Source organism: Dermacentor albipictus, unplaced genomic scaffold (genome assembly GCF_038994185.2).
Source record: "Dermacentor albipictus isolate Rhodes 1998 colony unplaced genomic scaffold, USDA_Dalb.pri_finalv2 scaffold_11, whole genome shotgun sequence".
Lineage (NCBI taxonomy): Eukaryota > Metazoa > Arthropoda > Arachnida > Ixodida > Ixodidae > Dermacentor > Dermacentor albipictus.
This window is the reverse complement of record NW_027225565.1, coordinates 853,551-866,183: the sequence shown is the minus strand read 5'-3', so window position 1 is coordinate 866,183 and position 12,633 is coordinate 853,551. Positions and strand designations below refer to the sequence as shown.

Genomic DNA, 12,633 nt, shown 5'->3' with positions numbered 1-12,633 from the left:
GACATGTAATATTTATTTCATACTCGTGGTTTTCTCCTCCGTTCATCCCATTAGCCCCTCCCTAAATGTACATCCTCCACTAAACCTTATTAGTTCTTCTCTCTTCAGAAGGGTTATTTTATAAAACACTTCTAAGGTCTAATCTCGAATATGCTGCCAGTATCTGGGATCCTTGCTCTACCTTTCGTACCTCTTCTCATGAAGGTACCCAAAATCGAGCGACCCGTTTGATCCTTTCTAATCACTCCAGCACCACATGTCGCTGCAACAACAACAAAAAATCGCACACACTGCGACACAAAGAAAAATAGCGCAACTTGCACCATTCTACAATATATACTACACCGATCACTAACGTCGATGCCGAAAGTTTCACGCACACGCTTATTCCCTTATTCCAAGGACAGTGACCAGGGACCAGCTCCCCGAGTCCATTGTCACCAACCCTGTTCCACTATACTTGAAGACTGCCATTGTGACGTGTTCTGTAGAATTTTACGCCTGCCTGTAACGCTCCACTTGGCATTCAGTGTATTGAAATTAATAAATAAACAGCATAACATATCAGCTGTTGTATACATGCTGGTACAAATATGTGGTACAAAGTATGGACAGCTGGGCTAGTTGGTTATGATTAGCATTATGAAACATTGTTCCAGCGCACATTTGGACACGGACGAGGAGAGAAAGACAACACGAACGCGGGACTTCAACTGCCTTTTAAGAGAGACTTGTTTCTCTCGAAAGTCGCTGCAGGTTCATTAGGTACTGCTGCATTCACAACACATTTCTAGCAAATCACGCTTTCTTAAAGCTTGCTAGGATGCAAAACTATTTGACTCTGTATGTTTTACATGTGGAAGAAGCACTGCTACTTTAGGTGCACTTACCAAGCAAGACTTCTCCATTAAGTAACAGGCCACGAGTGAGGCGGCGGCGAAACGCAGAATGCCTCCAAACGAAAGAATCGTGGCACGATCCGGGATACCGTGGGCCAATTGCCAGGATATTCAGCTTCGCGTCGCACACCTCATAAGGGAAAGCAAAGAGAATGTGTCAATGCCACTGCAACAAATATCTGGCACAAGCTTTTGCTTACAACACTACTTGCCAATCAGTTACTGTTCAGTCAGCGAACACAATTACAGAAAAGGAGATATCAACATACGCAGTAGGCAGTGGAACTAATGATCAGCATGATAACAATGTCATCTTAACCTACAAATGTAATGTTGGCATGTGTACAAATGCTCATGTATGGCGTGCGGTCACAACACAATTTGCAAATTAATTCCTTTGGTTTCTTCCGTCCATATTGTATAAGATTCTGCTAGAGAGTGCCACCTGTGTTTTTTTCTTTCAGACAAAGTGCCCATTACAAGCGAAAGAACGCGGAAACAGCATGTGCCGTATTAACAGCTAGTGCAAATGGGTGTCCAAACATTCTCAATCTCCCTCACACCATTTTCATTGATGGGATGCTGTTTTTCACGTTTACAGTCTGTTGGCCACAATGCTTTAGTTTTACGTCGAATAAGAATCCCAAGTCTTCTGTTAGGATCGCTCACAGACGAAGACTCCCTTCACTGCTACGGCGTCTTTTCCGGTTTAAGTCGCGCGTAATGTGTTTACATTGTAGCATCGAAAAGGCTATTCAACTGTGATTAGAGAGCACTGAAAAAGTGCGGCCGTGTTCTATGCAAAGATCAAAGTCGTCATTACACATACAACACAAACGCTACTTTCTCGAATAGGAACGCAAATATTACCGGCAATTGATGAAAAATAACGAAGCGAAGTATTTTACAACGCGCACTTGCGCAAACACATATCGAAAATATTTGTCAATGAACAATACTCACGACCATGCAGTTGAGGGCGTAATACCCTTTACGGCTCCAGCACGATTCCGTTTCGCCGGGGCCGAGCTTCTTAGGGTGAACGATGGCTATTAGACTACCGTCCACACATTCTACAACTCCTGGAATTTTTCCACGGCTAAGAAAGCCTTCCTTGACGGCGGATTTCTGTTGCGCCGAGGATGGGAATCTAACCCATCCTTTTTTATCGCCCACAACCGTAATGGCCTTGGCGATCTTACGACTTTGCACCGCTGCACCACTATTACGACTTTGTGGTCCCGTAGCGCTCGTAACCCGTTTCGTGACAGAGCGTTGGTAGCGAAGACTCCGAGCCAGGCGTCGATGAGAATAACAAAAGGGACTTTATACACTATATACAGGTCATTATACAGGACATGAACAGGTCGGCACTGGGGCCGAGATCTCACAGCAAACGCGACTGTTCCCGCACGGCGACGTCCGGCGAAAACGCGTGACACATCTCACCCCAGTCGAGAGCGGCACTGTGCTCCCGGTGGGTCGGCGTATCCGGTTTTTCAGGCGGCGCGTCGCGGCTTTTATCATCCCCGAGGAACCATTGTCCCTCAAACGGCCCAATACAAAGTCAGCACTCGACGGTCGTCCGAGGGGTCCAACCAGCGACCGCGCTGGCCACCCGGTTCAAAGTTCGCGCGCGCAGTGACCTCCAGGCAAAAGGAGGTGCGGCGCCGGGCTGTCTGGCACTTGTGTGCATGTCTGAACATGCTGCTCGCCGATGCTTCTTCGCAGAGCACCGCTGCCTGAGGGCTCAGCATCTTGAATTGTGAAGGAAGAATTAGGGCGCTCGCAGGATAGATTCTGCATCTTGCAGATTCGAAATCCGGGCTTGTGGTAATGGCACAACAGCGACGGCTGTAATGATCCGGCTGACCGAAGGCTGCGACAGTGCAATCGCTTCATCATTCCCGACGCACTGTTGAAAGCTCCCGGTGGCAAAAAACCGAAGCGTGCACAGCACTTTCATCGTAGTGTCGACACCACGAAATCTTTGAAGTCCGAGATGTCCTTCCAGCTCATCGCAAAGACGTCGCACTATGTCTTTGGAGAGCCTAAAATGCCTTCGAAACTCTTCTTCGGCGATGCCGAACGCGTCGCGTCGTTGCCTCTCGTCGCGTCGTTGACTTTCGGCGCTCGCAAGCAGCACAACCAAAGGAGCCGCCATTGCCGTTTCTGTCTTCTCTCGTCTAGGTGCCGGCTCGTCAGCTGGCGCGAGACTAGCCGGCAGTCACGGTTGCCCCAGCAACCCTCGAATTCATCTCGCCACCGCGCGCGACCATCGAGCGAACCACTTCTCCGCGGTTGCTCTCGTAGCAGGGAACCGGTTCCTTTCCAGATGATTGACAAGCTGTGTGACGTCAACAAAATTTGTCGTCCCGCCGACTGGGGATGACAACGAAGCGCCGACCAATGACAACAGTCAAAAGGAGCCGGTTCCAAAGCGAACCACTACAGAATACGGCCGCAGTACACGAATATTGCGAATGCACAGTCCAGCTTAGGTCAGATACATTATGGAGTTCCACAAGGATCAATCCTTGGGCCACTGTTATTTCTTCTTTATATAAATTATATAATTAACGTGCTCTCTACACCAGAAATAATACTGTATGCGGATGATACCAATGTATTCATCTGCGGACAAGACCCAGAAGTCATCCAAGTAGAAACCAATGTATGGCTGGAAAATTTGTCCACGTAGTTCCACGGTAATGAACTAGAGTTACACTAAAAAAACTATGTACATTATATTCAACGCCCGTAACAAGTGTATAAAACAAAAAAATACTTATCCAATATCGCAATGAATCTATCGAACGTGTAGCAACACATAAATTTCTTGGTGTCATATTTCATGAGCGTCTTTACTGGTCACCTCACATTGAAAAAGTTCGCACTGGTATATCTAGGTCCATTGGTATCATGTATAAAATAAAGAACCTTTTGCCTATCTGGCTAAGGAAACAACTACACTACACTTTGGTACATTCGCGTTTCCACTTTTGTCTTTCTGTCTGGGGGGCACAGCACCTAAAACAGGCATAAAAAAGATATATTTAATACAAAATAAATTTTTGCGCCTAATAGATAAAGCACCATACCTTAGCCACACTGCCCCATTGTTTAGAAAACATCAACTGCTTACACTGTGGAACGTTATGGACAAAAAGATAGCGTTAGCTAGTTACCTACAAATGCATTCCGATCCTACGGCTTTTTTTCATCAGTATCTAACGAAAACACACACGTACAACACCCGGCAAATATGTTACAATAAGGAAAAAATACGTATGAACTACGGCACCCAGAAACTTAGCTACAGAATTTCCAGCTTTTTAAACGTTCACCATCCTGCTGTAAACGTTATCCATGAAAGTAAATCATTCAAAGCTTTCAAAAATATCATCACTATGTATCTATTGTCTCTGCAGGCATGACCACTCTTCTTCTTTTTGTTTTTTTTCTGTTTCTTACAGCATTTTCCCAATTTTACATAAATGTTCAATATGAAATAACTCCCGTTTCAATGTTCACCAACCACTCTGTATTTCCATCTCGTTTAGTGTGTGTTTTATGCGCTGAATGTCTTGTGCTCTCGAATGGGAGCAAGAAGGGCGCAGACTCCTTGTCAGGCATCCACTTGCCTTTTCGTCTGCGCCCTAGGCAACTGTACAATGCGTTGTCTAAATAAACTCTTCGACTTTGACTATTTTATGTTCGCAGGACACCAAAAGTGTGGCCACACGGTCGTGCGAGGGGCGTATTTGACACATCCCTGTCATGGTAGCGGATGTCCATAGGATATCTATAGGATGTCATCGTTGTCACGCACCGGTAGAATATAGTGATTGTACGCAATGACTGGTAGCCGCAGATCTAATTTTGTTGGCTATGAATTACGAGAAGATAAATTTATCTGATGCATTGAATACTTTAGCGAAGCACCGCCGCAAGACGGTGCAACAGTGATCGCTCCATACGTGTACGCCGACTCACCAATGTCTACGCTTCCACTGAGACACTCTCTGAATGTTGTGACCTGTGCACGTAATTTCATTTTTCATTATACTCCTCTGCATGAGCACGCTGGGCATGCCACCAGGCAAAGGTCTCCAACATCCATTAAAGAACCCATCTCTTTGAATGGATCGTGGCTTGCGGGCCGCGGCTATCCGGTAGGGCTGTTTCAAGCTTAATTTAGCAACCTGCTGCTGATTGAAGCGTACCAAAGCCAATAGCAGCCCGATCGAGGTCTCCCGAGATGTCAAAGCTTCGTCATAGCTTCGTCTCACCATTTTTCAACGTGCTGCCACCTGCAGCATGCAGAAAAAGCGCCGTGCGAGCGTCGTCCCGCGGCTTCCTGAAAGACAGTGGCGAACGTGCACCCGGCGCGCTCTCTCGGAATGGCGGCACGCTGCAGGAACAAACACGTGCCCGGTGGCAAAGAGGACGAAGCGCCCTACGATTTGGGCGAGATTTGGGTACGAGAAGAAGAAGAAGCTCGTGAAGATGGATTCCAATGAATCGACGCATCCAGCGTCTGAGAATCCGGAGAATCCCGAGAATCCTGAGAATCCCGAGAATCCTGAGGTTCCCTGAGAATCCACGAAGAAGAATCCACGAAGCTGTGGAACCTCGCTCGGCTCGGTGGAACTGCTCTTGCCTCGCAGGGTTTTGGCCTAGAATTGCATAGCTGTTTTTTTTTTCTCTTTTATCGCTTCTCATCAGTTTTGCTAGTCCTATTATTATTTGGCTAATAAGACCACGCAGATGTCCTTTTCTTCACCAGGGCCAGGGGCCTCCCCCTGGTCCGCTTCTATTCCTCCGCAGGAGTTACCTGTGGATCTGTTTCTACGCAACGGCGTCTCATCAGTTCCTGTGGCTCTTGTCCCAACCAATAACGGAGTCATACGGATGAAGAATCCGAAAGCGATTCAGGCGGAATTGCGCTCGGCGACGGCCCATTTCCAGACCATCTCTGAGGTCCGCCAGTTTGGCAGAGGTGGAGTCCTCTGCTTTTCGGCAGACCAGTCCTGTGTACAAGACCTGTTAAAGTGTTCGCTGTTTGCCGCCAATCCGGTGAGCGCATTTATTCCTCCCCACTTGGCATGTGTGAAAGGGCTTGTCCGCGGCGTCGACGTGAACATGACACCGACAGAGGTATTAGAGATGCTTTCACCCGCGGGTGTAATTTCAGTTTATCGGTGTGGACGTGTGGTCGAGAAAAACAGGATCCCTACTGAGTCGATCATAGCCACATTTGCAGGGACACTTCGACCCTCAGAGATAAAGGCATGGCCTCTAATCTACAGAGTGGAACCCCTGTCCCCTCGTCCCCTCCAATGTGTGAAATGCTGGCGCTACGGACACACGTTAAAAGGATGTAGATCTGCTTCCAGATGCCGAATTTGTGGTGAAGAACACAATGCAAGCGAATGCAAAAGCAAGGAAGAAAGGTGCTGCCTTTGCAATGACGCGCACCCTGCAGATCATTCTAATTGCTCAGCAAAGGCACGGGAAATTGAAATTCTGGCAATCATTGAACGAAGACGTTGTTCGCGTAGAGAAGCGGTAGCGGAAATTCATTCTAGGACACAGGGATACGCCGGCGTCACAGCACGCCAGGTGACAGCAACGGATGCGGCTCTTTCAATTTCTATTGCTAATGCCATCGAAAGGGCAATGGAAAAATCTATGGAGCGCCTAGCTGGAAACCTTTGTGAGTCCCTGACACAAATTCTCACTAGCCAGATGGCGCAGATATTCGCAGCAACAACAGCAGTTGGTATAACTTCAGGAACTACTGAGTGTCTACCTACCTCAAACGAGGAAGTAACCGCCACTTACACGTCGCAAGATGCCCAAATTGTAATCCCACCAGTCGATGTTAACCAGACCCAATGTACAGGCTCCAACGATAATACAGAGGGCGCAGAGGAAATGGACATGGATCCTCGGTCGTTAAAACGATGTAGATCCCCTTTGTCTAAAAAAGCTACGACTCGAACTCAGGCAAAGACAAAAAAGTATCCGAAAGACAGCCTTACCAAGGAAGATTTTTTAAAGGAAAACATTTTAGATAAGGCAGTTACTGAGTCCATACTTACGCAACCATAGGTCTCCTCAAAATTATTCATTGGAATTGCCGATCAATTTACTCAGCAGCAACAGATTTATTGTATCTATCTTCGAAATTCTCCCCGGATATCATTGCTTTGCAAGAAACATGGCTTTCAGTACATCAAAGTTTTCAATTGACGAACTATCGCTCTTTCCGACTGGACCGTCCATCTAAGGGCGGAGGTTTAGCTTTCTTTATCAATAACAGAATTAGCCTTAAAGCAAAGATTTCATATAAACATATGTCCCCCGAAAGTGAAATTCTCGCATTAGATATAACTATACCAGGGTGTCTACCTTTCTCCTTAGTAAACGCATACTTTCCTGCGGGTGTACAGAACACTCGATGTTTGAATTCAGCTATGACTTCATGGTGTAAGGATAAAATTCTGGTTGGAGATTTCAACTCCCATCACACGTGCTGGGGCTTTCGAACTGACCAATGTGGTAAACGCTTGTGGGATTGGACAATAGATAATAATCTGTGTTGTCTGAACTCTAAAATTCCTACATATATTTGTAAACAGTCCCGCTCCGCATTGGATTTAAGTTTTGTAAGTTCGTCCTTCACTAACTCATCCTGGACAGCCTTGGACTGTGCAACCAACAGTGACCACTTTCCAATAATGGTTGAACTTGCTTGCCCGATTATGCCAGCGTGCTCCCAGGTACGCGTATTCGTAGATTATGTTAAATTTAAATCCGATCTTAAGGTACATTTGGCTTCTCATTCTGAAGAGCAGGAAGACACCAAGGCTATGAAACTTTGTGCGGTAATTAAAAGAACATACAAAAAGGCTGAATTCAGTGTTACATCTGCAAAGCAAACATCTTACAACCCTTGGTGGAATACAGACTGCACGCGAGACCACCGACGCCGACAGGCGGCTTGGAAGCAGCTCCTCTACAACCAATGCCCCAAAAATTGGTTTGATTACAAGTTTCAAGCTGCAGTCTTTAAACGTACAGTTGCTAAAGCTAAAGAGGATTATGATAGGAAACACTATGATTTCCTTTCTAAATCTAAAAACAAAAAATCGTTGTTTAGATATATGAGATATCGAAAAATTCTGCCATCGCCAGCTAATATTGATTATGTCAATCTGTCTCCCGATGAAATGAAAAAATCTCTTGAACTCCTGGCTAAAGGCTTGGAGAGTAGATTCACGTCATCGATGTCGTACAATTTGCAAAAAGTAGCCCCATCCTTAGTGTTTACTGAAGTTACATTGCCTGAATTATCCCAAGTGATTCGAAACTTACCTTTGTCAGCCCCTGGTCCTGATGGAATTACCGTGCACATGATAAAAATTTTATTTGATCTATCTCCTGGAGACCTTCTAAACGTTATAAACTATTCCTTACACAAAGCCTGGATACCTAACGATTGGAAAGTAGCTAAAGTAATCCCGATACCTAAAACACAAGGGCTAGGGTATAACATAGAAAACATCAGACCCATTTCTCTTACTTCTAATATGGTCAAAGTCATAGAGAGGGTATTACACTGCCGAATTACTATCTGGATGACGGATAATTTAATATTAAGTCCAAATCAAATAGGCTTTAGAGCTAATTGCTCAATATGGTGTGCCCATGCTGATTTAGAGAGCCGCATCCAACTTGCCCGGAAAAGGAGAGAATATTCTGCTTTGATGAAATTAGATATAGCTAAAGCTTATGACAGCGTCGAACATTCAATTCTACTTGATATTCTGCAGCGTCGTAATTTCCCCAATTATATAACCGCGTGGGTGGCAGAATTTTTGCGATCAAGAGAATTTTATTGCTTCAAGGACGGATGCTCTTCGTCTAAATTCAGACAAACCCGCGGACTTCCCCAAGGATCTGTCCTATCCCCACTATTATTTAATATATTAATGAGCTCTATCCCCACTTGTCAGGACGTGCACGTTTACGTGTATGCAGATGACATTGCATTTTTTGCTGCCGACACTGACATTAACACATTATACCAAAAATTACAAAGATACATGAGCATGCTAGAAGTATGGCTTCAGACAATATGTATGTCATTAAACGTAAGCAAAAGCGCCATTTTAGTGTTCTCGGTCATAGATCCGGTTTCAATTTCTATAACTTATAAGCAAAAACCCATTCCACAGGTTGAGTCTCTAAAATATTTGGGAATCACATATAATGGAAAACTCAACTGGAGCCCACACATAGAGAGTGTAGCAGGTAAGGCACAACGTGCTTTAGGTATTCTGCGCAGACTGAGTAACCGGAAATATGGACTACGTAGGGATACATTGTTGATGATTTATAAAATGTATGTGCGCCCCATATTGGAATTTGGGTGTGTCTTGTTCTCAGGCGGCCCTGCGTATAAAATAAAGCCTCTGGTTCTTTTGGAGCGTGAGGCCCTACGCCTGTGTCTGGGACTCCCCAGGTTTGTGGCTATTAATGTTATCTACCAAGAAGCGCGCCTTCCAACATTGCCCTGCAGATTCCGCATCTTAACAGTTCAAGCATTCCTGAAATTTTACAGCTTGCCGCTTAGACGATCTGAATACGCATTCATTAATGATCCAAATTCCTTCTTCCTTGCTCATTGGCCTCGATTTCACACTCCACAGATCATATTTGTCCAAAAACAATTAGATAGCCTGAATGTGAACATTCGAGAGGTAATTCCGTCAACCGAATCACATCAGAATATTAAGATAGATTTTGATGACATTTTCCCCCCAAACTCTAAGTTTCAATCAGCCACTTTTTTAAATAACCTGTTGCAAGACTACCTAGCACACGTGCAAACAAATAACATAATAGCTACGGACGCTTCAGTGAACAACGAAAAGGCGGGCGTAGGCATCTTCTCGCTTCCGCTTGGCTGGTCATTCTCCCTGAGACTGCCAGACTTCACACCTGTTTTTGAAGCCGAGCTTTTAGCAATTCTATTAGCGCTTCGGAAACTACCGTCGAACTCAATAAGTGCGGTTATAATAACAGATTCCCTTTCGGTCTGTACTTCGCTTACGGCTTCACCCAATTCGCCACCAATAAAGACGTTTCTAACATTAGTTCCTCCGCAGTTGAATTCTCTAAAACTATTATGGGTACCTGGACATTGTGGCTTACATTTAAATGAAATGGTAGACGCATTAGCGCGAGCATCCCTGAGTGGACCTATAATGCAGGTTCTTCCTTTGGTGGCCCACATAACAGCAATCAGATATAGAAAATATTCAATTCATAGAGATGTCAGTGAATCAATAACAACATGGACAGAATATCAGCACCTCAAATTTCCGTGGAAAATCCAGTGGTGTCCATCAAGACAATCAGAAGTAGCGGTCACGAGATTACGCTGCCGTGTCCCTCCATTAAACCTATATTTACACAGGACTGGTCTGACGCTATCACCTCTGTGTCCATACTGTCAAGAAACAGAATCACTAGATCATTATTTTTTGGCATGTCGACGATACAAATTGTTAAGAAAAAGACATCTAGAACTTCCGTTCGCAAAATTAGGGTTAATGTTATCACCAGAAACCATACTATCTTTCGGTGCGTCAGTTATAGGGGTCAGCCACAGGGACGTATTTGATGCCGTTTGCAGTTACATAACGTCAACAAAACGAATAAATTTTTAACTTTTGTCTTGTATTTTATTGGTTTTTGTATGTTTTCTTATCTCTCTATCGTTATATATATATATTTTTTTATCATCGAATAAGTGGCACTTCAAAAAAATAGGTGAACGTTTCAGCACGCAATTCTTGGCCAATCCCCCAGTGTGGGTATGAGCCATAATATGAGGCTATCATCATCATCATCATTTGGGCCATGGAGGTCACGTCGTCCCAGCTTCCAGAAGACGCTGACCGGCAGCCCTGCCAGGAGGCGCCCTCCAACACGCGGTGAGCGGAGGAGGCCAATGATCCCAACATAGTGCGCGCCTGCGGTGGCCGCGTCGACGCGTGCGTTGCATAATCTGGGTCGCTGCGCTCGGGTGAGCCGTTCATAGCATGGCCGACAGAACGAAGTCGGGTTCAGGGTCAATAGCGTCGCAGAACCTCCGGAGCCAAAGGCGACGGTAGCGTCCATTGACTGACTTATCGCATTTGCGGTTGTTTAGGTTATGTCGACTTAATGTACAACGCGTTAATGCAGCGACGTCCTGCTGAAGGCGCCGTGCTCTACAACTACCGGCGGTGGCGACGAGTATGGCAGGACCACGGTCCCGGGCCAGCCGCAGTGGTCGTACCCCTCGGGCGAGGACGGCGACGTCGAGGCCAACCAGTCACAGGCCGAAAGTGGCCTGGCTCCGGCCTGGTCGCTTCCTTCGCTAGACGTCCGCTGCACGGTCGACATCTTTCCGTGGGAGGGCGACGAGGCAGAACCGAGTCCGCCGCCTTTATCGATCGAGATGTCGACGAGCACCACCAGCGTCGTCTCGCCGTCCTCCGGCGAGCAAGAGGGCGACGATGAGGACGACGAGCAGCCTATGGCGCGCGTCCTGGACGTGAGCGGCCAGCGTGCAGACTTCCGGACCACGCCTAGCGCAGCGTCGCTCCTCAGCGACTTCGTCTTTCAAGGCTACCAGAGCCTCAGGAGCAGCGAGCACTTGTCCAGCCGCAGCAGCGGCAGCAGCTACGGGCCAATCACCAGCGCCAGCCCGACTCCTCCACAGACGCACGTCCGCGTGCTCCACGATGCGTTTCTGCTGTCCACGAACAAGTTTCTGGAGCAATGGCTCGAAAGCCCACTCGAGCCGCGCATCGAGCCACGACGCCGACCGACGTGGGCGCGCCTCTGGGCGGGACTGCGCGGGAATTTGGAGCAGATGGTCAAGTGCTTCCGTGACCGAGCAGGACGACGTCACCTAGCGGGGCGCAACTTGGGACGTCGCCGACGTGATGCCAGCCGTGCCGGTCGTGAGCTATGCAGCGATGGCCAGGGCGAGGGTTCCGGGCACAACATGGACGAAGTCTTCACCAACGTCAGCTCCGACGACTTCTACATGGCCGGCGCCTGGTGCTGGCACGTCCGAAGGATATATCAGCGGTGCGTCGCCTACCTGCACGCCCTCTGGTGCTGGCGCGGCCCGTAGGAGGCCCTACCATGACGCGCTGCCCTGGGCCTGGGCAGGCGGCGTGCACTCTTTTGTCGACAAAAAAGGTGTCCTTGTTTTTGTTTTAAATGTGTCCTTGTTTTTGTTTCAAAGGTGAACACAGCCTCGTCTCATCTCCTAGTTCTATAATTCACTTGTATTATTTTTCTTCTACATCAATCACAAACACGTCTCTGGGCACAAAGCACGTGCCATATGATAATTGCTCACCTTCTTCCGGTCGCGCTCCCCAGTCCCTTCTCCGCCTGGCAGAGGAGGTGCAGCGCACCGCACACAAGGCTTCCAGGGGGGGAAACACGGCTTCCAGACACGCAAACACACGCACACACACGCACGCGCACGCACGCACGCACACACGCACACACACGCACACACGCACGCACGCGCACACATGCACACTCACACGCACACGCGCACGCACGCACACGCACGCACACGCACACACACACACGCGCACACACGCGCACACACGCACACACACACACACACACACGCGCTACGTTTTCAGCC

At 47.2% G+C, this 12,633-nt stretch overlaps 1 protein-coding gene across 2 annotated transcripts; it reads left to right on the top strand.

Moving 5' to 3' along the window:
- The first annotated feature begins 10,820 nt into the window (after positions 1 to 10,820).
- LOC139051303 (uncharacterized) lies at positions 10,821 to 12,192 on the top strand. 2 transcript variants are annotated; one of them, XM_070528305.1, is made up of 2 exons: positions 10,821 to 10,909; positions 11,163 to 12,192. In XM_070528305.1, exons 1-2 carry the CDS (start codon positions 10,836 to 10,838, stop codon positions 12,100 to 12,102), a joined length of 1,014 nt encoding a protein of 337 aa, XP_070384406.1. In that variant the 5' UTR covers positions 10,821 to 10,835; the 3' UTR covers positions 12,103 to 12,192. The 2 variants fall into 2 exon arrangements, with proteins under 2 accessions (XP_070384406.1, XP_070384407.1); XM_070528306.1 differs by lacking the exon at positions 10,821 to 10,909 and adding an exon at positions 10,984 to 11,085.
- The last annotated feature ends 441 nt before the right edge of the window (positions 12,193 to 12,633 follow it).